The sequence below is a fragment of the Labeo rohita genome, chromosome 18, assembly GCF_022985175.1.
Source record: "Labeo rohita strain BAU-BD-2019 chromosome 18, IGBB_LRoh.1.0, whole genome shotgun sequence".
NCBI classification, from domain to species: domain Eukaryota; kingdom Metazoa; phylum Chordata; class Actinopteri; order Cypriniformes; family Cyprinidae; genus Labeo; species Labeo rohita.
The window spans coordinates 18,339,110-18,366,986 of record NC_066886.1 but is presented as its reverse complement, the minus strand read 5'-3'; the positions used below and the strand labels follow the sequence as shown (position 1 = coordinate 18,366,986).

The 27,877-nt window shown below is 36.1% G+C and overlaps 1 protein-coding gene and 1 long non-coding RNA gene across 2 annotated transcripts in view; one reads left to right on the top strand and one right to left on the bottom strand.

Annotated features, from left to right (window-relative positions):
* Positions 1-46: 46 nt before the first annotated feature.
* On the top strand, positions 47-27,373 carry capn12 (calpain 12). Its single transcript, XM_051135772.1, has 21 exons — positions 47-313; positions 1,657-1,726; positions 4,873-4,991; positions 9,650-9,783; positions 10,010-10,181; positions 10,860-10,943; positions 12,399-12,484; positions 12,575-12,652; positions 13,769-13,944; positions 16,029-16,288; positions 17,677-17,688; positions 17,824-18,032; positions 18,153-18,189; positions 18,294-18,368; positions 18,478-18,523; positions 19,098-19,159; positions 20,030-20,098; positions 20,399-20,477; positions 20,597-20,713; positions 23,968-24,020; positions 25,763-27,373. Exons 1-21 carry the CDS (start codon positions 128-130, stop codon positions 25,787-25,789), a joined length of 2,151 nt encoding a protein of 716 aa, XP_050991729.1. The 5' UTR covers positions 47-127; the 3' UTR covers positions 25,790-27,373.
* The window catches only part of LOC127181212 (uncharacterized), a 41,333-nt gene continuing 25,126 nt past the window's right edge, over positions 11,671-27,877 (bottom strand). The window contains exons 2-7 of the long non-coding RNA XR_007829744.1: positions 21,896-21,949; positions 18,319-18,387; positions 17,818-18,016; positions 17,655-17,711; positions 15,971-16,172; positions 11,671-12,694 (exon numbers count right to left, since the gene is read on the bottom strand). This is a non-coding gene — a long non-coding RNA (uncharacterized LOC127181212). The remainder of the gene's footprint in view (positions 12,695-15,970; positions 16,173-17,654; positions 17,712-17,817; positions 18,017-18,318; positions 18,388-21,895; positions 21,950-27,877) is intronic.

Here is a 27,877-nt window from a genome sequence, read left to right as displayed (position 1 = left end):
GAGAGGGTGGGGATAGGATGGGATGTACTGCTGCTCAAAACTTTTCTAGAGCTCAAAACTTCTGTACATCTGTGACAGTAGCAGTTACTACCGTATCTGATCTGATCTTCTCTGCTGATCTGAAGAGATGTCTGAGTTGGGCTCCATTGACAATCCGGTGAAGTTCAAAGATCAGGACTATGATGCCCTGCTGCAGAAATGCCTTAAATCTGCCGTTCTGTTCTCTGACACGGTGTTTGCAGCAAACCAAAGCTCCCTCGGTATCCCAGTGGATCCTGATCCTAAAAAGGCAGTGAAGTGGCTGCGCCCCAAGGTAACTTAATTTACACATAAGGCTAACTACAATGAAAATAGTATTTTTTTTTTATTATTATCAGCATAATTTAGTTTCAAATGGACTTATAGTTTTTCTAGAAAGCATGTTTTGCATTGAATTACGTGCATTTACAGCATATTTATTTGCATTTATCAACAGTCATTTTGACAATATTTGACAGTAAGTTAAAAGAAACAAAGTCAAGTAGAAAAACTAGTAAAGTCCCTTCACACTTTATGATGTCATTTAAGGTGATGTTGCATCTCAAGGGAAAACTGTCTTTTAAAAAAAGTGCTAAAATTAACAATTTAAATGACCTGCTTTGTACTTTTACACCAACATGTGACAATTCTTTTTTTAATTTGTGACCATGGACCACAAATCCAGTCATAAGGGTCAGTTTTTGGAAATTGAGATTTATCATCCGAAAGCTGAATAAATAATCTTTCCATTTGTTAGGACATGACAATATTTGACCAAGATACAATTGTTTGAAAATCTGCAGTCTGAAGGTGCAAAAAATTCGAAATAGGAAGAAAATCGCCTTTAAAGTTGTCCAAATGAAGTTCTTAGCAATGCATATTACTAATCAAAAATTACGTTTTGATGTATTTACGGTAGAAAATGTACAAAATATCTTAATGGAACATGATCTTTACTTAATATCCTAATGATTTTTGGCATAAAAGAAAAATGGATAATTTTGACCCATACTATGTATTGCTACAAATGACTGGTTTTGTGGTCCATGGTCAGATTTAAGTATAGTTGAGGAATATCAGAAAACACAGAAGTGAGTAAAATTACTTTAAACCAAAAATGAAACTGGGTGAAAACAAAAATATAGAGCTTATACATTAAAACAAAAGGCACATAAAATTGAGGGTATTTTTTAAAGTCAGTCAATAATTTGGATATGCATTTAATTTTTTTTTTAATACTCAAGTGCGCATTAGGGATAAAAGGAATGAAAATTCTGTCATTTACTCACACTCATTTGTCTGCTAAAAAAAAGAAGATATTTTGAAGAATCTTGGTGACTAAACTGTTCTATGTGGTTGGTTCCAAGTTAATTGTAACTGAAACTGTTTAGATGTTCTTCCGAATATCTTCTTTTGTTTTCCACAGAAGAAAGAAATACATACAGGTTTGAGATGACAAGAGGGCGAGTAAACAATGACAGAATTTTTGCTTTATTCCATTAGGACAGACAGTTCCTGAACCTGTATAGTTCTCTAACATGCATGTGTTTTCAGATGTCCTCATCAGCCCCTCACATGTACTTGCAAATTGTTTTTGGCTCACACCCATCTTCCTTCCCCACCTCTCCCCCTCTTCAGGAAATCACAAGTAATGCTGTCTTTGTTGAGGGCACCATGGGCACCACCGATATCTGCCAGGGCCAGCTGGGTGAGTGTACGCCCGTGTTAGCGCACGGTTGTTCATATTTTATGCCAGGATAATGGGATAACGCCTTACTGCACTTCTCAGAAACCAAATCACCCGATAGCCCCCTCAAGGCACGAGCGCTATCAGTGAAATATCCGTCTTTGGCAACGCTCCCACTCTTCCTCTCCTTATCATGCAGATGCCCTCCCCCCATCTTCTTCCTCCACCCAGATCTTCCTCATCGTGCTTAATGTACTATCCTCATTCTGCCCCTGTAGCCGCGAGACACTGCGCTGATCTCAGAGCCTCCTGCAGAGTCCCTGCTGAGAGATGCAACATGGAGCCGCCGCAGGCCACTCACATCAAAAACACGACAAATGTACTAGAGACAGGGAGGGATGAAAGCAGAGGGAAGAAAGAGGGAGCGAGAGGTCGGATTGGCATCATCTGTACACCCCTCCTTCTCCCGCCCCCCATTTCCCTCCCACCTAAAGAATAACAATTATTGTGCACAGCGGGTATTGTTTTATTGTTTTGCCTTACCCCACTCGCTCCCTCTCTACATATGGCGTTGATTTGGTGTTCACTTTCAGTGTTGGCGAGATGTTCAGCGTTTACATGCTTAGCTATATTCTGTAGTTTAGTGTTTCCCAACCTTTTTTGTCTTACCCCTAAAAGTCCCATGAGAAAGGGTCAAGTACCCCTTTATCAACATCAAACCAGAAATCTGTGCCTTTTTTTTTAACATATACACATATATCAACAAGGTATACACTACCAGTCAAAAGTTTTTGAACAGTAAGATTTGTAATGTTTTTTAATGCTCACCAAGCCTGTATTTATTTGATCCAAAGTACAGCAAAAACAGTAAACTTTTGAAATATTTTTATTTTATTTTAAATAACTGTTGACTATTTAAATAAATTTTAAAATGTAATTTAGTCCTGTGATCAAAGTTACATTTTCAGCATCATTACTCCAGTCTTCAGTTTCACATTGACCTGCAGATATCTTTCTAATATGCTGATTTGCTGTTTAAGAAACATTCTTTATTATTATTATTATTATCAATATTTAAAACAGTTGAATGCATTTTTTCACGATTCTTTGATGCTTTAAAAAAGCTTTCTTTTGATGAGAAAGACATTTATAATGTTACAAAAGATTTCTATTTCAGATAAATGCTGTTCTTCTGGACGTTCTATTTCTCAAAGAAACCTAAAAAAAATTCTACTCAGCTGTTTTGAACATAATAATATAAAAATGTTTTTTGAGCAGAAAATCTGAACATTAGAATGATTTCTGAAGGATCATGTGACTGGAGTAATGATACTAAAAATTCAGCTTTGAAATCACAGAAATAAATTATATTTTCAAATATATTCCAATAGAAAACAGTTATTTAAATACTTCTTTAAAAACACTAAAAATCTTACTGTTCAAAAACTTTTGACTGGTAGTGTATATCAAGTGAAATCATAAGTTATAATAATGAGTCAATAAGTAAATATTTTTAAATCCATTAAAAAATAATGCCAAATGTGTTAATTTACCATGCATTTTGATGCATGTGCCATAGCAAAACCAGTGCCTGTCATAATCTAAATAACCTCTAAAAGGTGCATGTATAAAGGTAATAAACAACTTCATAAATTCATTTATTGCTATTTTCACCCAAAAATGAAAATCATCTATCATCTCAAGCTCATGTCGTTCCAAACCCGTAAGACCTTAATGCATATTCAGAACCCAAATCAAAATATTTTTGATGAAATCTAAGAGCTTGCATAGACAGCAATGCAACCGACACGTTCAAGGCCTAAAAAGGTAGTAAGGACATCGTTAGAATAGTCCAAGTGACATCGGTGGTTCAACCTTAATTTTATTAAGCTACAAGAATACTTTTTGTCCATAAGGAAAACATAAATAACAACATTATGTAAAGCCAGAACTTTATAATTGGCCTACCCTGGTGAAAAAAACAGCATATGCTGGTAGGTATGTTTTGATGCTGGAATGCTGGTTAAGTATGTTTTGATGCTGGTTTAAACTGGTCCTTAGCTGGTTTAAGCTGGACCTTTGCTGGTTTATGCTGGTCATGTTGCTGGTCAAGGACCAGCATAAACCAGCAAAGGACCAGCTTAAACCAGCATCAAAACATACCTAACCAGCATCCCAACATCAAAACATACCTACCAGCATATGCTGTTTTTTTCACCAGGGTAATGCAGTTTGTCTAAACCTTGTCCATGCTCATACCAGTATTCTTATGCTTTGTTCACGTAAAGCATCAAAATGGTATTTTACTGGTAATGCCACAACTTCTCATACCAGCAAACTGCCAGAACTGATTCACCAGTATTTCTCAAAAGGTCCTGTGCACACATGATCTTTAAACGGTAATTCATCTTTAATTTTCTGGAAAGGGCTAACTCCCTTTTTGTATCCCCCAAGGATACAATATTAAGGGGTATCCCTAGATACTAGAGTGGAAATACCAAACAATATCCTTGTCACGACAACATCTGGCGATCATTTATTGCGAAATCCATCTTTTATGACTTTTCTTGTGTTGTTAAAACACACATACAAAGAACTGCAGGCTTCTTGCACCAAAACACGCAGATCTTTGCTTGAATCGTGAAGTGTGCGATTGCCACTCAGGATTTGGATGGCCTCCCTAAATAATATATGAACATCGCAACGCATCAATAGAATAACAAACGCATGTAAATAATCTCATTTGAATGGAAATCTCCCCAAATAATGACTTATTCTTAGCACTTCAAGCAGAAATTTTAATTATTTGTTTTCAAGTGACGTTCCACATCAACATATCCAGCCCGTTTTCTTGCGGACTGCGGATTAATTGGACGTACTCCATTGTAGAGCTCTGTTTGGTGTCATTCCTATGGGAGCTGCTGTGTTAAGCGTGTTTTTTATGAAGTGTTGTCACACCGAATCCATTTCTGTTTCCCCCACACGGGGCAAACGAACATCTGTTACCTGTTACAGAGGAATGTCACTGTGCGTGAGACGGACCGCATGTCTCCTGCCTCTTCAAAGCCTGAATTTCCACTTTGTGTTTGACGCTGTGTTCATATGTCGTAAATATTGATGGAAATGATGTGTTGTGTAACAGATCCTGTTCTTGTGTCCTGCTACAGGTAACTGCTGGTTGTTGGCGGCCCTGTCCTGTCTCACCATGCACCCGACCCTGTTTGTGAAAGTGGTTCCATCTGGACAAAGCCTGAGCGAATCTTACGCGGGCATCTTTCGTTTTAGAGTAAGAGGAAACCAATTAAAAACAACAATTATGAGACATTTATGAGGTTATCACATCATGGTTTTCATTAATAACTGCTATTTAATCTTAAATTAAAATGAGGTTAATAAATAGGGAAAGCATGAAATAACCCATAAATTTTACATAAAGGGGGCCATTTTTAAAGTCCAAGTGGGGGTCTGTGAGCGAGCCGATTTGGTCCAGAATTTATATCCTCGTTTGAACGTCTTCTGTGTAATTATGCGTCAGGATTTACTTCTAGCTGGAGATGTAGTACTTTGAAGGAAGCGGTAATTAGAATCAGTCGTCTTTGACCTTACCATCCCTAACAGCTGAGGCTCATTCCAGAAACATCTCCCGTCATCTTCCTTTTGTCCCAATGACATGTACATCTGCATGCACCTCCCCCTTTAAACACGCACCACATTGGCACAAATTATCATAATTCAAATGTCTGTTTTTCGTTTATAGTGAAGGAACACTGCGTTTCTGTTTGTTTCCATTCCCATGTTGTATGTTTGTTGCAGACCCCTTTAAAACCAGCTTTTACCCTTTAGTTATTCACTTGGTCCACTAATGATCTAAATAGAACCAGACCGCTCAATTAAATCCCATGTTTGGAATGACCACACATCTTAAAATGATCCTGGAGTTGCAAACGCTCATGTATCAGTGCTTGCCTACACAGTTTTCACAATTACTGATAAAAAAAGCAGATAAGACCAAAATTTTGTGCACCCCTTAGGAATCATGTAGGGCTTTTTATTTAGCAGGAAGCACACTTACAAAAATACACTTACAAAAGAAAGCTGTGTTTATAGTGGTAGTGTGAAAAAAGAGGCCCACTGTGAGGCTCAAGGAAACATCAAAGTGAACTGATGCACTGAAAGATGTGAAGGTGGGTGGAGTTTGTTCATCCAGTCCTGTCAGTCTCATAGCAAGTATATACAGAGTGCAAATTATGGGGGAATCTGAGGGAATTTGACCTAGTGTTTTGTCTTTAATGTCTTTAAGATAGGGGCTAGTGGTGGCAAAAGACAAATTGTGTTCGTAAAATTACTGAGAGATATTAGTGAAGGAATTAACCTTTTAAAGTTCTATTATCTTCCTTTTCTGCTTAATACAGCAGTGAGGAGTGGGGTAAGATGTGCAATGTTCATTCATTCATTTTGAACAAATCTTTAATCTGACTCGGGACGAACGAGTCATCTCGGGGAGTGATTCGTTCAGTCACACAAGCGCAACATCCTATTAAGTTCTGTGCTGGAATTAGTTCACCTGTTTCGAGTCTCCGGGTTTTTGGAGTCGTTCGTTCATCTTATGGGGCTGTCACGTGATGAACAAATGACTCGTACTCGAAGACTCGAGAGATGAACTAATCAATCCTCTTTCCGGCTCAGACTGCATTGTTTAAGCATAGGGCTGTCACGTGATGAACAAACGACTCGAACCCAAAAACTTGTCAGACAAGAAGTGAGGTGAGCTAATCATAAAATAAAGACACAGGTAAACAATGAATTAATCTTTTCTGTTTCTTATAGCATTATAGTTTTGTCTTGTTTGTAGTGTGATCAACCTTTGTGTAAGCAGTAGATGTGTTAGGGAAGTAACAAGTAACATTTTTATTATATTTTGCTAAAATGAACAAAATGAACGAAATGACTCGACAAAAGATTCGTTCATTTTGCTGAAAGAGACTCAAAGGTCCGAGCCGGTAAAATGATCCGAACTTCCCATCACTAATGTTCGCCCAAAAAATGATTTTATTATTTACTCACCCCCAGGTTGTTCTAAACCTGTATGACTTGTATGATATTTTGCGAAACAGAAAAGAATGATATTTTGATAAATATGCAGAATCAAACAGTTACAACTGACCAAAAAATTCTAGACCAAAAAAAAAGTATATTATGAATGAAAATTTATTTTTGTGTAAACCTTCCCTTTAAGTTATCCTCTAGACAGAGTGAAACAAAGAAAGAAAGAAAGAAAGACATAATTAAAGAAAGAAAAACATAATTATAGTGTAGAACAAAATAAGAGAAAAACTTTTATTACTGCATAATCCTATCACAAATTGTCATTTTTGCATTATTTGAATAGGAAAATGTGTAGAAAAGTGTTTTTTCTGTGTGTGTGAAAACATTCTAAATATACATAATAATTATTGCAATAGTAATAGTATGAACATTATATGTTTATTTTATGTTTTTTGCATTTGGGGTGGAGTGCAAAGTTTACTGGTAATTATGAGTATCGACACAGTTTACCCCAAAGTATCTGATACACTTTACTTCACTGCTAATATTTTAGGGAAAATACTTCATTCAATAATTCTTTAGGCTAAAATTGTTTTTATATTATTTTTATATGGTCTTATATGATTATATGATACATTATAAAAATATTTGTTTTTAGACCTAGATAAGTTTTTAGCTGTTCACTTTCTCATATGAAACTCTCAATAATAGGCAGTATGATATAGAACAAAACAAAACAGGCTGTATGATATGTATTCTAGACCTAGATAAGTTTACTGACAAATTTCACTTCAAACTAAATTAAACCAAAACAAAGCAAAACGAAAACAAATGAGTAAAATTTTTAGCTGTTCACTTTCTCATATGAATCTCTCAATTACAGGCTGTTGTATATAATGAGCCCTTTCTAAATATATGGTATTCATGTACTCCTCAGGATTTTGTGACGAATGAACCATTGCGATTGTAATCATTCCAGGAAAGCTGTTTGTTTCAGAGAGTTCACCTTGACAAACATGCAATAAAACAAGCCACTACAGCTTTTGTGGCTTGAGTGATGTTGTGTGCATGGTTGTAAACTGAGGTTAAACTTGTGAGATAACAGCACAGTTAATGAAACAATCAAAACATATTAGCACTGAAGAGTTCTTATGAAAAGCGTTATGTAACTGTTATGGCGTTCTCATCATATAATTACCTTTTGCCTGCCATAGTATTACATTCGGAGGCTAAACAGGAATGCGCAACATGACTTGACCTGATCCAAGAGGGTTAGAGAGGAGAGGAAAGAAAAGAAGACACATCAGTGACAGGATTGATAGGAGAGAAATGAGAAAACAAGGAGGTAGAGGATTGTTGATTGGTGGATGACTCCTGAAATGTCTAGACTTGTTACTGTAGCCCAAGGCTAGGACACAGAGACAGACACATGGACATACAAACAGTGCTACCTGCAGGCCAACAGGTCCATACCTGCCTGTCTATCATCACATAAAGTCTTTCAACTTTACATTTAGGGGTCGTTTATACAGTTCTACCTTAAGGTACAAAAGTGAAAAGGTAATTTTTTTTTTTACCTTACCTACCCCTAAACAGTAGTTATTAGTACCTTAAAGGTACATTTTAGTACTTTGAAAGTACATATTGGTACCTTAAAAGTACATATGAGTACTTTAAAAGTACATATTTGTACCTTTACACTTTGTACCTTAGGGTACCGCCCCAGTGACAGAATTGTACCTTTTTTTTTCTGACAGTGAACGGTCTTTACTATTACTTTTTATCAGTTTAACACATCCTTACTGAATAAAACTATTAATTTCTTTCAGTCAAAGAACGAAAAAATAATTACTGACCCCACACTTTGAACGGTAGTGTGTATTGTTACAAAAGATTTCTGTTTTAAATAAATGCTGTTCTATTTAACATGTTATTTATCAAAGAATCCTGAAAAAAGCGTTACAGGTTCCAAAACAAATATAAAATAATACAAGCACAACTGTTTCCAACATTGATAATAAATTATCATATTAGAATGATTTCAGAAGGATCATTCGACACTGAAGACTGGAGTAATGATGCTGAAAATTCAGCTTTGCATCACAGGAATAAATTCTATTCAAATAAACACAGCCTTGATGAGCAGAAAAGACTTCTTTAAAAACAGTAATAATCTTACTGATCCAAAACTTTTGCACGGCAGTGTATGTAAGCGTTTTACACCAAAACAGTCATAATTTAAATTTCCATGACTATTTTCCAACATTTTTGCTGCTGTGCCTTCATGAAGGATGAATTAAATTGATAAAAAGTAGACATTTATAATGTTACAAAAGATTTCTATTTCAAATAAATTCTGTTCTTTTGAACTTTCTATTCATAAAACAGTCCTGAAATAAAGTGCCGTGGTTCCCATAAAAATATTAAGCAGTACAACACTGTTTTCAACATTGATAGTAAAAATAAATGTTTCTTGAGCACCGAAACAGCATATTAAAATTATTTCTGAAGGATTGTGTGACACTGAAGACAGGAGTAAAGGCTGCTGAAAATTCAGTATGCCATCAGAAGAATAAATTACATTTTTAAATATATTTAATTATATAAATGTTATTTTAAATGGTAATACTTACTACATTTTTGATGAGCATAAGAGACATTTATTTAAAAAAATAATAATTATATTAAAAAAAGACTAATCTTACCAAACCCAACCTTTTCCCCCCTTTTTTTTCAAGTACATTGACCTCTTTAATATATTGGTCAATGTTGGTAAATGTTGCAAAACCTCAACAGATACAGAACAAGGATCCCACTTTTTAGGGTACAATAAATCCCAAATGTGCATGTATTGAGCAAATCTAACCCTGTCCTCTCTCTGTTTCTGTGTGTGTGTAGTTCTGGCAGTATGGTGAGTGGGTGGAGGTGGTAGTGGATGACAAGCTGCCTGTGAGAGAGGGCCGTCTGCTTTTCAGCTACTCTCGCACCACCAACGAGTTCTGGAGCGCCCTGGTGGAGAAAGCTTATGCCAAGTCAGTTCCAGCATATGTGTCCTTGACTGTGTGGGCGTGTGACTGTTCATTAGTGACACCGTTCACGTGAAGGCCATTGTTCCTTTGTGTTATTTAAGGACTGATATTTTTGGAATAAATTATCGAAAGCAATTGGCAAACGTAGAATAATTCATGTGAACTCAATCCAACCAATGGAAGCCAAATAGTAATATTTGTATGTGTGTCTGTCTATCTGTTCTTAAAGGCTGATTGGTTCTTATGGCAGTCTGAAGGGGGGAATCATCTCAGAAGGAATGGAGGATTTTACAGGGGGCATTGCCTACTCCCTCCCCGTGTCTTCTCGGTCCCCACGCATGCTCTGGAGAGCCATCACTGCTGCCCTGGCCAGGAGCAGCCTGCTCAGCTGCTTCATACATGTACGGATACATATTCACACAGTCAAACACACATATAGACACTACTGTTTAAATGTTTGGGGTCAGTAAGATTTTCTCTCTTTTTTTTTTTTTTTTTTTTTGTAAAAAAGACCCTCTAAAAACCCTCCACATCCCTAGCTCCACCTGTATCGATCTGCTACGGGTTATTATATATGCTGTTTGTGCAGCAGCACTATGTCTTTAATACTCACAGCACTGTATCAGCATATGTATTGGCAGTAGCTAGTTCCTGTACTTGGTTTGCAGCAGCTGAAGCAAAAATATACAAGGTTTATTTAGCAAGGATGCATTCAATTAATCAAAAGTGGCATTACAGACTTTTATAATTTGACAAAAGTTATTTTAGTATTAGGCAGTACAACTGTTTTCAACATTGTATATTGCGTATCAGCATATTAGAATGATTTCTGAAGTACCATGTGACACTGAAGACTGGAGTAATGGCTGTTAACAATTTAGGAATGAATTATGGAATAAATTAAAATGTATTATAATAGAAAACAGCTATTTTAAATTATTATAATATTTTACAATATTACTGTTTATACTGTATTTTTGATCAAGTGTGGCCCTGGTGAACATAAATGATGCAAACAGTATAAAATATACATGATTGTATACATATTAAACATGCATATGTTGTGTTTGTATGTGCAGGCTGTGAGTGTGAAGGAAATTGGTACTGTGACATCAGAGGGTCTTATCAAAGGTCATGCCTATGCCATCACTGTTACAGATAAGGTATAAAAACAATACACACATACACATCATTTTATGAATCTTTGAACATTGAAGGAATCTCATAATGAAAAATGACACTTTATTGTACAGTGTTCTTTACTATACTAAATTATGAATAATTACATGCAAATAACAATAAACAAAAAACTACTCTTAAAAAAAACCCTTTTTACCATGTCAAAATCAGCCCTAAGTTCACTTTTACATGTTGTTTGAACATTAATGTGTGTCGGCAGTGTATGTACAAATCTACCCTATAATGATAAAAATCCATGCGGTGGTTTTTAATTAATCTGTAAAAATCATATTCCCTTTTTCAAATCGAGCCATTCTCAGATGCCTGTCGTTGTGGCGTCAAACTGACTGAGGCCGCTCCCACGATAGTTGATTGACATGAGCGTCTTTCTTAAGATCAGTTGTAACAGTCCGACCTCCATGTTTTGATGCCGGAGCAGGGATGTAAGTTAGACAAGAATTGAGCGATTGAGGTGTTGTGTTGCTGGATGTAATAATGAACGTAGTGGTCGTCATTTACTCCCGACATCTGAGCTGCTGAAGATGCAGTAGATTATGTTTGTTTGTGAAGGGAATGCGCCTCCCGATCTACATATATCCGTCTATGTTCACGCGAATCATTCGTGATCCAGCTGCACTTACAGCAGAAGTGAGTATAAGGGTTTTTTTATGAATCTTTGCGATCGCCTTTCCTAGTAATGTGCTAGTTAGCAAGTTTAGCAGCTAAACGCAGCTAAAGTAAACAGGCTCGTCACTCCACAGAAAGAAGAGAGGGGCGGGGCGAGCAGAGCTCATTTGCATTTAAAGCAGCCTCGACCAGAATGGGATGGTTTTTGCAGAGCTGATTTTGACAAGGTAAAAAGGTGTTGTTTTACACAACAAATTGAGAATTTTTAACCAAAGTATAATATAGACTTTTCATTAAGACCATAAAGAATCATATCAACTTGTGGAAAATGGGCATCCGATGACCCCTTTAATATTATTCAGTACTTAAATGTGCTTAAGTGTCTTTATGTATGTTTGTTTGTATGTATGTATGAATTATGACCTAGACATTTTATAGACAGTGAATGATTCATCCAATTAATGATTTTTAAATAGCTTTTGGCAAACATCTCTGTGTTAGTACCCTTGAGAGCCTAATATACACCCCATAGGTTCTCACATGCTTTGTGTGTATGTGTGTGTGTGTTCTTTTTTCCCTGCAAGGGAAAAAAATTATAAAAAAAAAAAAAAAATATATATATATATATATATATATATATATATATAGAGTTATATATATATATATATATAACAATGCAAACAGGTTTTCTATAAGGGGTATGTTTAAGATTAGGGAATAGAAAATATTGTTTGGTTAGTAAAAAAACGATAGAAGTCTACGGAAAGTCCCCACAATTCACAAAAACCTAACGTGTGTGTGTGTGTGTCTAGGTCCAGAAGGCATCTGAAGAGGTCTTACTGCTGAGGCTGCGTAACCCCTGGGGGTTTGTCGAATACTGTGGACCCTGGAGTGACAAGTGAGAAAGACCTCAGCAGCTCATTTTCTAACCAGAGTTGCGTCTCAAGGCTGCTAATGACTGCATATGCACATTTGTGTTTGTGTGCAGGTGTAAGAACTGGGACTCTATAGACACAGCTCAGAAGACCAGACTTGAGTTGGCGAAAGTTGAGGATGGAGAATTCTGGTAGGTAAATGTACACTGTACACAATCCCTCTTGACACACCCCTGTAAAAAAAAATGTGTATGCTGATTAGGTATGTTTTGAAGCATGGCAGCTGATTTAAGCTGGTCCTGAGCTGGTTATTATTAACCTGGCTTCTGCTCAGGACCAGTTTAAACCAGCTCTCTATTTTTCAACAGGAAATTCCAACTCACACAATCAGAATTTTATCTTGGGACATGCACAGAAACTTTAATATTGGTATATAAAAACATTTTATGTCAGACAAATGGTGGAAATAAAGTGGCGTTAGTAGCTCTGCGGCACGCTAAAAATAGAAACAGGCTGCTCATCAACTGAAGACGCAATTGGTGCTTCCAGTAGACAAGCGCCATTGATTTTATCATGGGAGTGATCTCCTCACACACACACACACACATCTTTATCTCTCGCTATTGTTGAGCACTTGCCAAATAGGAATCAATTAAATGCTTATGATTATATAACACTGCTAATACTACTACTAATAATAACTGCTACTGCAATCAGCGCATCCCTTAATAGGCTATTTAGTTGAAGAGATAGTTCAACCAGAAAAAAATAATAATTCTGTCATTGTTTAGTTCTTCCAAACCTGTTTTTTCTGTTGAACACAAAAGAAAATATTTTGAATAGTGCTGTGCAACAAAAAAAAAAATTACATATTGTGTGTATACTGTGTATATTCATGATGTATATATAAGTACACACACATACATGGATATATTCAAGAAAAATGGTATATTTATATATTAAATATATTTATATATAATATTGATTATATCAATTATTTTCAAAATATATACTGTGTATGCATTTATATATGCATAATAAATATACACAGTACACACATGGATGCGAATCATTGCACAGCACTAATTTTAAATTTGATTTCCATAGTATTCTTTTTCCATGAAAGTCAGAGGTTACTGTCAACTGCTCAGTTACCAATGTTTTTTAAAATATCTTCTACTGTGCTCAACTCATACAGGTTTGGAACAGCTTGAGGGTGAATAAATGGTGACAAAATTTAATTTTTGGGTGAACTATCCTTTTAAATCTGCTTTTGTCTTGAGTTCATAAGCATTTGTGTTTTTTAGGATCGGAATAGAGGATTTTTGCCGGCTGTTTAATACAGTGGAAATGTGCAGTGTGAATCCGGACTCTATGTCGGGAGAGGCGAGTGACGACACGGCCACCCCATCCTGGACTCTGAGCTTACATCAAGGCACCTGGGTTCCGATGTGCTCTGCAGGGGGCAGTCGACGATACCCTAGTAATTGCATGTTTATTAATGAATGTCTGATTTATATATAATGCAAATTTATATGTAACATAATGTTAGATATAATATAATATGATATAATTTAATATACTGTCAATTAGAAGTTAAAGGGATAGTTCACCCAAAAATGAAAATTTGATGTTTATCTGCTTACCACCAGGGCATCCAAGATGGTCAGTGACTTTGTTTCTTCAGTAGAACACAAACAAAGATTTTTAACTCAAACCGTTGCAGTCTGTCAGTCATATAATGGCAGTCAATGCTACCAAATCTTTGAGAGTAAAAAAACATGCACAAACAAAACTAAATTAAACCCTGCGACTCGTGACGGTACAGTGATGTCCTAAGACATGAAACGATCGGGTTGTGCGATAATTTTTTTTTGTTTATTTTTTTTTGTAACCTCTGATTCACCGCTATGTCCTACTGTCCTGAGCGCTTGCACAGCATCTGGCGTGTGACACTCCCAAAGATTTGGTAGCATTGATTGCAATTATATAACTGACTGACTGCAACGGTTTGAGTTAAAAATTTTCATTTGTGTTCTACTGAAGAAACACTACATTATCACCTTGGATGCCCTGGGGGTAAGCAGATAAACATCAAATTTTCATTTTTGGGTGAACTATCCCTTTAACTTAAAATTAAAAAAAAATTTAAAAAATTAAATTAGGGTCAGAAATTCTTACATTACTTTTACATTAAAGGTGAAGTTTACTTCCAGAATTGGTTAATTGGTTATTTTCTAAAACAAAAATGACAGTTTATGTACTTTTTAACCTCAAATGCTCATCTTGTGTAGCTCTGTGTGAACTCAAAATCATCTTAAACTGCAGCAGAAGTACCAACCCAGTGTTTACAAAGTGAACGTACAAAGAAGATCAAATGCCCTTTACAAAAAAATGTAAAACAGCGATGTAGAACGAATTTGAAGTTGACGGAGAAAATGAGATGGGAGTTTTTCAATATAACCTAACTGTCATGAACCGGAATACACAGAGTTCACGCAGAGCTAGACAAGAAAAGCTTTTGAGGTTAGAAAGTATATAAATTGTCATTTATTTTAGAAAATAACCGATCGTTCACTAGATAAGATGGCTGGAATCATTTAGAGCCCTTTCGAAGCTGCATTTAAACAACATTTTGGAAGTTCAAACTCAGGGGCACCATTGAGGTCCACTATATGGAGAGAAATCCTGGAATGTTTTCCTCAAAAAAACATCTTTGATGACAAGGGGGTGAGTAAATTATCTGTAAATTTTTGCTCTGGAAGTGAACTTCTTTAAGGGGCAATTTTTGATTCCCAGGGGCATTTTTTACATTTGCGAGTGCAATTTTAATAATCACCTTATTATAAAGACCATACTATGCTGTCTTTAATGTGAAATACATAAACTTATCCAGTTACTTTAATCAATGTTTTAAATTGTTGTCAGTAACAGTAGATGGTTTAGAATTGTATCTAAATTATACATGCAAATAACAGGAGCTCACAGCGCTGCAATGTAATCACAAAAATATTTTTTGTAGATTATTGCTTTTTATATTGTAATAATGATTAGAAAACAATATAAAACATTTCTGGTTCATTTTTAGCACGTCACATTCTGGCTACACACACAAACATATCGGTCCATGGCGTTAGCCAAGTCTAGCACAAGTTATGGAAGAACCTTGTTATACTCACTGAAGCTACAATATTAATCTTTTATTTACATGATATATTGTTTAATTGTGCGATTTTGTTATTTTTTGCTATTTTTTCCCTGTGTCTTGAATTTATGAGGCATTTTTGTTATTTCTGCTGGCATTTTTACCACAAGCCATCACTATTTCCAACCTTGCTGTCATTAACATACAGTTTAAAAGATTGGGACCAGTATGTTTTTTTTGTACATTCAGTACATTTATGCTTTTACAAAAGAGTTCCTCAAAAATATTAAGCAGCACAACTTAGACAGTAATAATAAAGTGTGGTTATTTTTCAGTATTATTTATAATTTTACTGTGTAACTACTTCCTCTTGTTCCTTAACATGCTTCCTCATCACTTATTTCTTTTGTTCATTCCTGCAGGATCTTTCTGGAAAAATCCTCAGTTCCAGATGATTCTGTCTGAGAAAGATGTGGATGACTATGATTATGGTGAGGGTGAAGAAGGGGAGGAACCAGATGGAGAAGACGATGAAGATGGTATTGTGGTGGCTCCTGTTAGCAAGACTGAGAAACAGGGAGAGAAAAAGAAGAAGTGCACAGTACTGGTGGAGCTTCTCCAGAAATACCGCAGACAGAAAGATAAAGTCAACTTTCTCAACATTGCATTTCACATCTACAAGGTGAGAGATTGGGACACCCTGTTACATGTGTTATATAACTGAGTAGTGCATTTTAAGCCAGGCCTAAAATATGTAGGTGATGCATATGACATAATTTTATTAGATATACACTACCAGTCAAAAGTTTTTGAACGGTAAGATTTTTAATGTTTTAAAGAAGTCTTTTCTGCTCACCAAGCCTGTATTTATTTAATCCAAAGTACAGCAACAGTAAAATTTAGAAATTTTTACTATTTAAAATACCTGTTTTCTGTTTGAATATATTTATATATTTTTAAAATGTAATTTATTCCTGTGATCAAAGCTAAATTTTCAGCATCATTACTCCAGTCACATGATCCTTCAGAAATCATTCTAATATGCTGCTCAAAAACATTTTTTATTATTATCAATATTAAAACAGTTAAAACAGTTGAGTACATTTTATTCGGGATTCTGAAGAATAGAAAGATCCGAAGATCAGCATTTATCTGAAATAAAATCTTTTGTAACATTATACACTATACTATTCAAAAATTCAAAAACTTGTCAGTATAATTATCTTATTTTTTATTTTTTGGGAAAGAAATTATAGAAATTAATACTTTTATTTAGCAAGGATGCTTTAAATGAATCAAAAGTGATGATATTTATAATGAAGTGATAACTTTTATAATGATACAAAAGATTTCTATTTCAGATAAATGCTGTTCTTCTGAACTTTCTACTCATCAAAGAAACCTAAAAAAAACTACTCAGTTTTTAAGCAGCAAATCAGAATATTGTATGACTGGAGTAATAATGCTAAAAATTCAGCTTTAAAGTCACAGGAATAAATTGCATTTTAACATATATTTAAATTAAAAAACATTATTTTAAATAGTAAAAATATTTCAGATTTTTACTGTTTTTACTGTACTTTGGATCAAATAAGAGACTTCTTTAAAAAAAACATTAAAAACCTTACTGTTCTTACTGGTAGTGTATATAATAATTAAAATAATAATAAAAATGAGACTGAAGACTGGAGTAATGGCTGCTAAAATTCAGCTTTGTTGTCAGAGGATTAAATTACATTTGCATTTTTAAAATAAATTTAAATAAAAAATAACATCATATGCTATTTTAAATTGTAATAATACTTCACAATATAACCATTTTACTGTATTTTGGATTAAATAAATGCAGCCTTTGTGAGCATAAGAGACTTCTTACAAAGACATAAAAAGTCACATGTGTTCTGTGTGAAGGCTGGTAATATAAATATTATAATAATAACATTTTTTAGTAATAAAACCATAAAAAAATAATACATTTTAATGTGGGAGGGATAAAGAAACAATTGTTTATCTCTGTAACTTTAGATTTATTTCTTGTTATACCTTACCTCTCTTCGTTCTCTTTTTCAGGTTCCCCCTGAGGTAATCAGCTGAATGAACATCATCTAGCAGCATTAAAATACAGACTCACTTTCTAAAACACTTTCCTAAAACATTTCTTGATACACAACGCTATTGAAATACAAACACATGCACAAACATCTTCACTACCTTCAGATGCAGGACAAACCAGGATCTCTGGACCAGCAGTTCTTCTCCAACAACCGTGCAGTTGCTCGATCTGGAAAGTACCGTGGCATTAGGAGCGTGTGGCGGAAGGTGCACCTAGAGCCTGGCAGTTATGTCATCGTAGCCTCCACCTACAGGCCCAACCAGCAGGGGGAGTTCTTCCTCCGCATTTACACCAAGACTGGCAACATACAGGGGTACAAAGAGTGAAAGACATATCATTTCTATCAGTTCTCGGTTGTGATTGTGGCACAGTGCTGTTCGCAGTATGTCTGTCCAGTGGTTAACCATATAAAAGTTTCAAATCTGCTTTACAGGTTCCAGGATTTCCCCTGCATCAACAATTACTCTGCGGTAGGACATCTACTGACTAAAATGATTAAAAGAACAACCATCTGTGTGTGATCTTATATATAATATCGTTGTTTATATTATTCTCTCCATACGTTGTTCCATAGATAGTGATGTCAAAGCCAATCTTACCTGAGGATCAATTTAGGGTGCAGAAGTGGTTTGATGAAAAGGCTGGATCGGTAAGCATCTCAATCCGGTCTGTAGTGTGGAAAAGATTTGCGGGCATCTGATGAATCACGGAAAAAGCCAAACATCTCTGAATATGTCATTATGTTTTTCACTTTCCAGGATGACAGAGTGAATGCTATGCAGTTTATGAACCTGGTGAACTCAGGTCAGGATGTACACATTTAGCACAAACTGTCACCACAGGGATTGTTCACAATATTTAAAGGTATAGTTCACCCAAAAATTTCAATTCTGGTAATTATTCACCTTCACGTCATTTCAAAACTGTAAGACCCTCATTTGGAACACAAATTAAGGTATTTTTTTATTTGAAGGAAGACCAGAACACTCTCAGATTTCATCAGAAATATCTTAATTTGTGTTTCGAAGATGAGCAAAGGTCTTACGGTTTGAAACGACATGAGGGTGAGTAATTAATGATTAATGATTTTCATTTTTGGGTGAACTATCCCTTCAAGCAAACACACTTACTGTACCACAAATCACCACTAGGTGGAAGTATTATTTAGCTTCTCTTACAGAGAAGTTAAGCCAGTGTGATGAATTCCAGCAGCTATACATTCATCTACTTGTATGCATGTACTGTATAACAGCGTTTATATAATAAAATGTTTATGTAATAATTTACACATGAAACTAGCATCCATATCAGTAGCCTAAAGCTTTATTTTTAACACTTTTGTTAATCACACTTTTGTTGTGTTTTAATTGTGTTTTAGTGTTGGAAAAAGACTATGAACTTCCTCTGGAGACCTGCAGACAGCTCATCTTTGGGGAAGACGTATCCTTCTTCCATGTAGCAATATTTTAAAGAAATTAAAGGGATAGTTCACCCAAATTCTGTCCTTAATTACTCACCCTCATGTCGTTCCAAACCCATAAGACCTTTGTGTATCTTCTGAACACAAATTAAGATATTTATGATGAAACCTGAGAGCTTTCTGACCCTGTATAGACAGCAACACAACTGACACCTTCAAGGCCCAGAAAGGTATTAAGGACCTCATTAAATTAGTCCACGTGACATCAGTGGTTCAACTGTTATATATATATATATGAAGCTACAAGAATACTTTTTGTGCACAAAAAGCACCTTTCTGGGCCTTGAACATGGTAGTTGTCTATGCGGGGTGAGAAAGCGCTCAGATTTCATCAAAAATATCTTAATTTGTGTTCTGAAGGGTTTGGAGCAACATGAAGGTGATTAATTCACTTTTTTTATTTATGATTAATAATTTTTTATTCAGCAAAGATGCATTAAATTGATCAAAAGTGACAGACTGTTAAACTGTTTAAAAAAATCAAATTAAGTGCCGTTCCAGATATTAATAATAAAAGTTTCAGCATTAATAATGAAATGATTCCTGAGCAGCAAATCAGCATATTAAAAAAACACTGAAAAATGGAGTAATGACTGCTGAAAATTTAGCCTTGCCATCACAGGAGTAAATTGCATTTATCATATATAAAAGATTACAGTTACTTCAAACTGTAATAATATTTCACAATATTACTGTTTTACTGTCCTTTTTATTAAATAATGCAGCCTTGGTGAGCAAAAGAGACCTTTGAACAGTAGCATACTTTTTCTCCTTTATAAAAAAAAATATTTTTTCCATTCTTGGTCGATATTCTTAACGGCTGTGTGTAGACTGGTGGCCGAGGCCGTCTGAACAGAGCTCAAGCAGAGAAGCTGCTCACCTCCCTACGCAATCTGCAGGTATCTTAGTTCTCATGCGTGAAAAGGTCACTCTCAGCTTTGGCACAGAGTTAGAAAGAGCAGTGAGGACACTGAGCTGTGACAATTATCAGGTTGTGTTAGGTTACATGGAGCTTGTCTTGCACAGACCAAAAGACCTTGAAATGTTGTTGTTGCTGTTGTTGTTTATCCTGTTTATGAACTCATTTTAGTGCCTTAGTTCTCTGTGCAGAGCTAAATCCCAAACACTGGCTTCCTTTTAAGAAAACAGATAAATGACTCCTGCTTGATATTACAATTTATAATTCTGTTCTTGCACAGTCTATCTTTTTCCAGTTTGATGAGGATTCGTCAGGAACTATGAGTCCGTTTGAACTCAGTTTGGCTCTGAATGCTGCAGGTGATCCCATATGTACACAACACCACACCCTGTGTTAATATACAAAGGGAAAGTTACAGTCTCTACACTGCAACACTCACGTTCCCTCGCCCTCCTTCTGTGTCTGTTTTTGCCCTCAGGTGTGGAGTGTGACAATGTTGTGGTACAGTTGTTGTGGGAGCGGTTTGGCGCTGGTGAACAGTACCTGCCTTTTTATGGCTTTGTGTCTTGTGTTGCCAGACTGCAGGTGCTCTTTGGTAAGTCCTTGAGTAGAGAGTTATTCTTATCCGTTTTGCAATGCAGAAGTAAACTATTTGCCACTATTGGTACTAAATATCTTGAAGAATAACAAACTTTATCAACAGTTAACAAAACTAATACATTTGGTAGCCTTTTAACTTATTTAGGATCATTTTAACTATGTCATTACTACCTTTCTGGGCCTTGAACGTGGTAGTTGCGTTGCTGTCTATGTTTAAAAAGCTCTCAGATTTTATTAAATATATCTTTATTTGTGTTCTGAAGATAAACTAAGTTCTTACAGGTTTGGAACGACATGAAGGTGAGTAATTAATAACAGGATTTTCATTTTTGGGTCAACTATCCATTTAATATCCAAACAGCCAAACATGCATCAGCAATTGCATAAAAGCATTGAAACGTTTAAATAACAATCAGTTGCCATTCAGATCAACAATTGGAATGAGGACGAAACACGATCTAAGTGACTTTGAACATAAAACGATTGTTAGTGCTAGACAGAATGGTTTTAATTTCTCAGAATCTGCTGATCTGTGTTTTTTTGTGAACAACACTCTGTAGAATCTGCAGAGAATGGTATAAAACACATAAAAACATCCAGTGAGTGGCAGTGCTGTGGACAAAAATGCCTTGTTTATTCAGAGAGGTCAGAGGGGAATGACCAGACTGGTTCAAATGGATAGGAAGGTGACAGTAACTGAAATAGCCCGGCGTTAGAGAAGCGCTGCGGAGAAGATCTCCTCTAAACACACGGCATGTCAGATGTGGCAGTGGTCGTGCTACAGCTGCAGCAGACGACGGGTTTCCACTGCTGTCAGCCAAAAATAGGACACTGAGGCTGGGCACAAACTCCCCAAAACTTGTCAGTAGAAGACCGGAAAAAACATTGCCTGGTCTAAGGTGTCAGTTTCTTTGATGACATGAAGATGTCAGAGTTTTTCTAGACAGTGTGAATTCTGTCTTCTGTCATTAATCATTCACCCACATGTTGTTCCAAACCTGTAAGACTGTTGTACATCTTTGGAACACAAATGATTTTTGACCCTGCATAGATGGCAATGCAACTGACATGTTTAAGGCCCAGAAAGGTAGTAAGGACATCGATAAAATAGTCCATGTGACATCAGAGGTTCAGCTGTAATGTTATGAAGCTACAAGAATACTTTTTGTGCACAAACCAATTTCTTCTCTTCAGTGTCAGTCGTGGTACTCCCATGAAAGTGCGTTGAAGACTGAAACGAAAGAGGAGAAAAAGTTATAAAGTCAATATTTTGTTTTCTTTTCTATTTTGTTTTCAGTGGGTCCATTGGTGAGGAAGTGAAGTAATACTAAACTTCTCCAAAATTGTTTCGATATGGAAACAAACTCACCTGCAGTGCCTTGCAAAAGTATTCATACCCCTCCATTCTTTTTTTAACATTTTGTTGTGTTGTACACTTATGTTAAGATGCTTTAAATTACTTTTTTCCCCCTACAAAGTGACAAAGCACAAAACAAGTTTGTAATAGCTTTGCAAATTTATTAGAAATAAAAAAACTTCTCCATTGCATAAGTATTCATAGCCTTTTCTAGGACACTTTGAGCTCAGGAGCACTTATCGCTAGTAGATGTTACTACACTTCAAATGGCTCAAAAACAAACTTGCGTCAAGTCACAGATCTGGGATGGAGTTCAGAAAGAAATTTTGCTGCATTAATAGCCTCCATTATCCAAAATGGAAGAAATTTGGAACAATCAGGACTCTTCCTAGAGCTGGCCTCCTGGCCAAACTGAGCAATTGTTGGAGAAAGGCCTTGGTTAGACTTTTGACCAAGAAGCTGATGGTCACTCTAGTTGAGCTGCATGATCATATGTGGAGATGAAAGAAACTTACAGAAGGACAGACATCACTGCAACACTCCACTGATCTGGGCTTTATAGTGGTGTGGCCAAACTCAGTCCTCTCCTCAGTGAAAACACATGAAAGTCCACTTGGAATTTGCAACAAAGCACCTAAAAGAAATCTCAGATTGTGAGAAACAATATTCTCTGGTCTGATGAACCTCAGTTCCAAGCATCATGTATGGTGGAAACCAAGCACTGCTCATTATCTCCACAGTAGCATCCCAACAGTAAAGTGTGCTGGTAGCAGCCTCATGCTGTGGGGCTTTTTTTCAGCGGCAGGGACTGAGGGACTCGTCAGAGGAGAAAGAAAGCTCAGTGCACCAAAAAATTGAGATAGCCTTAATGAAAACCCAGTCCAGAGCATTCAGTACCTTAGACTGGGCAAAATGTTCACCTTCCAACAGGACAATAACCCTAATCACACAGCAAGAGTGGCTTATAGACAACTCTGTGAATGTCTTGAGTGGCCCAGCCACAGCCTGGGCTTGAACACAATCAAACATTTCTGGAGAAACATAAAAATGTCTGCCAGACCCCATCCAAGCTGACAGAGCTTGAGAAGTGAAGAGGTGAGGTAAAGAATAGCAGATAATTGCCAAATGTTGATGTGGAAATCTTGTTGCATCATACCCAAAAAGACTTGAGGCTGTAAAGGTGCTTCAAATAAGTACTGAGTTAAGGGTATGAATACTTATGCAATGCACTTATTTCAGTTTTTTATTTTTATTAAATTTATGAAGTTGTGACAATTCTGTTTTTGCTTTGTCAGTATGGTGCATGGAGTGTAGATTGGTGTGGGGAAAAAAAGCAATTTAAAAGAGTTTTAAAGAGGCAGCAACATAACAAAATGTGAAAAAAAAAAAATGAAGGGGTATGAATATTTTTGCAAGGCACTGTACATCCTGAATGACCAGAGTAAATTTTTAGCAAATTTTCATTTTTGGGTGAACTATACCTTTAAGCACTGGAATGCTGCTCTTTATATAACACACACAAGCAAAATGATATATGAATCAGATACATCTCTTTGTATCAGAAAAGGTTGGAGAGCAAATCATCTGTTAATGCAGAAACGCTACTCATGCTATCAATTATGATTCCTGTTACTCATTATTTGAAGGGTGTTATATGTGGTCTTTTCTATGTTTATTATTTTTTGTAAGATTGTATTTATGTTGCGCCTATTTACATATGGTTATCTGCTCTTAGTGTGAAGGTAAATATAATTGTGTAGCGCTGCATCTCATCATGCTGTTTATTGGCACGCCTTAAAGCTGTCGAGATGTTCGTGACGTCATTAGCAGATATGCGAGAGTCTGTAAACATGTTAATTGGAAGGATTCAGCTTGCCGATTGTTTTCCTCAGATCTTTTTGAGTCGGAGACCAACCCAGAGGTGAAGGACAAGGGCATCAACGCTGTAAGATCTTGTTTGTCAAAATCAACTTATTTCTTTCAGTCTCTTCCACAGCCATCTGACTGATGTTAAAATGATTAACGCTTATTAAAATATCACTGCATGTCCAGCTATAGTAAAGAGACATTAGATATAAATGTCTTCCAGATAAATTCTGGAATAGACAAGAAGTGTCATTTTAAATGTTCAGTTGAGGTAAAAGTTTACATACGCCTTGTAGAATCAGCAAAATGCTAATTATTTTACCAAAATAAGAGGAATCATACAAAATGCATGTTATTTTTTATTCAGTACTGACCTGAATAAGATATTTCACATAATAGACATTTACATATAGTCCACAAGAGAAACTAATAGCTGAATTTATAAAGATGACCCTGTTCAAAAGTTTACATACACTTTAAAACTGCTGTTTACAGTGATTCACAGGTGTTTTTTTGTTGTTGTTGTTGTTTAATGATAGTTGTTCATGAGCCCCTTGTTTGTCCTGAACAGTTATACTGCCTGCTGTTCTTCAGAAAAAATCCTTCAGGTCTCCTAAATCTTCCAGAAGGAAAAACAATGCAGTATAAGCCGGGGGTTGAAAACTTTTGAACAAAGAAGATTTTTCTTATTTTGCCTGAATATCATATTTTTTTCTCTTTTAGTACTGGCCTTCAGAAGTTACAGAAGATACTAACATGTTTCCCAGAAGACAAAATAAGTTAAATTAACCCCGATCTTCAAGTTCAAAAAGTTTTCACCCCCCGGCTCTTAATGTATCGTTTTTCCTTCTGGAGCATCAGTGAGCATTTGAACCTTCTGTAATAGTTGCATATGAGCAAGATAAGACCCTTCTTCCTCGGCTGGGATCTTTTACAACCGCATTTAGGATCGTTTGAAGCCGCATTTAAACTGCAAATGAAAATGTTTTTTCTCAAAAACCATAATTTCTTTACGACTAAAGAAAGAAAAACATGAACGTCTTGGATGACAAGGGGGTGAGTTACAGATAATTTACATTATCTGTAAATTGTTGTTCTGGAAGTGGACTTCTCCTTTAACTGTTCAGGACAAACAAGAGACTCATGAACAACTATCACTAAACAAAAAATCATTCAGGTAACAACACAGTATCAAGAATCAAGCGTATGTAAACTTTTGAATGGGGTCATTTTTAAAAATTTAGCTATTATTTTCTCTTGTGGACTATATGTAAACATCTTTTATGTGAAACATCTTACTCAGGGCAATACTAAATAAAAAATAACATGCATTTTGTATGATCCCTCTTGTTTTGGTAAAATAATTAACATTTTGCAGATTCTTCAAGGTGTATGAAAACTTTTATTCTCATCTATATATTATAAATATTCAAATAAATCATAATCAGATTAAAAAAATTCTTCAGTACCTGAATAGTGATATTTAAAGGAATGTTTTTACCAAAAAATTTAATTCTGTCATCATTTACTCACCCTCATGTTGTTTCAGAACTGTCGATAGACGATATTTTAAGAAATGTTGTGTATAAGTGGTCACCAAAATGGTTTGATTAGCAACATTTTTCAAAATACCTTTTATGTTCCACAGAAGAAAGTAAGTCATACAGGTTTGGATCAACATAAGTGTGAATGATGACAGAATTAAAATTTTTGGATGTACTGTTCCTTTACGGTTGCATGCATCCATGTATATTATAAGCGTATATTTATTAATAATGTGCGCAGCACGTTCCCTGAATCATTTTTCTGGTCTTTGTGCAGTGGCTGCTCAAGCTGTTGGCTGTGTGAGCCTGTCCAGACCCGACACCTCAGCGGGACAGACCTGCTAGGCCAAGACTGCTCTGACGTCATCCACCTGGACCTGCGTCTCCTACATCTCCCCCTCTTCTATCTCATTTGTGATCTGTGGACCTTTGCCCTGCAGTTGCATCCACCCACTCATCGCTCCATCAGTTGGGGTCTATGACCATGTAGGTCATTACTGCCTGGATACAAAACAGACTTTCGCATTTCATCCCCCTCGCCCCACCCTAAAGCGTGTGTGTGTAGCTCATAATAAGCGAAACATTTGAATATTTTAATAGGACTATTTTACTTGTAAATGAACATTCTGTCATCATTTACTCACTTTCATGTCATTCCAAAGCCATATGACTTTATTTGTTTGAGGAACATAAAAGAAGATATTTAGCAGGATGTCCAAGCTGCTCTTTTACCATACAATGAAAGTAAATGGAGACCAGGGACAGTTGTAATCACCATTCAAGGGTTAGTTCACCCAAAAATGAAAATTCTGTCATTAATTACTCACCGCCATGTCGTTCCAAACCGTAAGAACTTTGTTCATATTCAGAACACAAATTAACATATTTTAGATTAAATCTACATAGACAGCAATGCAACTGACACATTAATGGCCCAGAAAGATAGTAAGGACATTGTTAAAAGTCCATGTGACATCAGTGCTTTTTGAGTGCAAAGAAAAACAAAAATAATGACTTTAACGAGTATAAATAACAAGTACCATGACTTATGTGTGCAAAAGCCGGCATAGAAGCCGGATGCACTGAGCCTGAGAGTCTCGGATTTCATAAAAAAAATTATCTTCATTTGTGTTCCAAAGGTGAACGAAAGTCTTACAGGTTTGGAGGGTGAGTAATTGAGGGTGAGTAATTAATGACGGAATTTAGATTTTTGGGTGAACTATTCCTTTCAATTTCCAAGCATTGAAAATTCTTCTAAATATCTTCTTTGATGTTTCAAGAAGAAAGAAAGTCATTAGAATTTGTTTGTTTTTTAGTACAATGCATTTAAATCTATATTTCAAAAGAACGATAGCACATTTATCCATTTCATTAGCAAAGCGGTCAATTTAACGTTAATTTAGTGTGATTTAGTGCCAGCAAATATTGATGTGATTAATCAAAATATCACGTAATTAATTGCATTTAGATTTTGAGTTAGTGATTGCTCTAATTATTTTGGGGCATTATACAGTCAGATTTTGAACAGTCATATCTGCTTTCATTTGCTTTTAGAATTGGAGCTGGCCTGTTAATGCATTTAAAGCAGGAGCTCGTAATTACGGTCAAGCTTGCAACAAGCCTAAATGCATATTTTTTCGTTCATCCAGCATGAGTCGTACTTCCTCCTCGACTTTTTTCCCTCTTTGGAACGTTTATGTATCTCCGCTTAATGTCTTTAAAAGTTGAGAACGTTTTTTGCTTCTAAATATAAAAGCACAAGTCATAATCTTTCATCACGGGGCATTTCTATATTAAATTTTTTCTGTGCGTATACCTACACCTCCACACACACACACACACACACACACTCTATCACACACACATTGTTCAGGGAGCGAGATAGTAGCTGTGGGTATTAAAAGCGATGTCTCAGCAGCCCTGCACGCACCGGCTCTATTCTTATCGCTCTGACGCCACGCACAGCGTCATCACGCCATCGCTCCCTCCTCCGCTACGCTCTCCCTGCATCCCTCCCTCCAGCTCTCTCTAGTAACTGTCTCATTCTCACAATCTGCTTCCTCCTCCTCGCGTACCTCGCGCTCGCTCGCTCACACATGCGCGTATGCTTGCTCACACACACACTCACACGCTCGTACGCTCTTGTCCTCTCTCCCGCTGCTCCTATTAATAGAAACCTTTGCTCACACAATGCTTCCTCCCTGCCGTAAGGTGACCGAACAGAGGTTGCCCCCAGCAACAGTCCAAGCGCCTCTGGAAACGACTAGAAAAAGCAGGCACGCACGTCCGTCATTGCTCTCTCAATCACTTCCTACTCCATCATTTTCCCAGTTACATCTTGTACTTTCTAGCTTGACTTGGTTCTAATTGTCTTGCTTTCTGTCCGTGAGGC

Excerpts from the sequence above, each read along its gene's own strand:
- capn12 (XM_051135772.1), top strand. The coding sequence starts at position 128 with ATGTCTGAGTTGGGCTCCATTGACAATCCGGTGAAGTTCAAAGATCAG. Across the intron at positions 12,653-13,768 it reads GTTGAGGATGGAGAATTCTG|GATCGGAATAGAGGATTTTT; the intron begins GTAGGTAAATGT and ends TGTGTTTTTTAG. Across the intron at positions 13,945-16,028 it reads GGGCAGTCGACGATACCCTA|GATCTTTCTGGAAAAATCCT; the intron begins GTAATTGCATGT and ends TCATTCCTGCAG.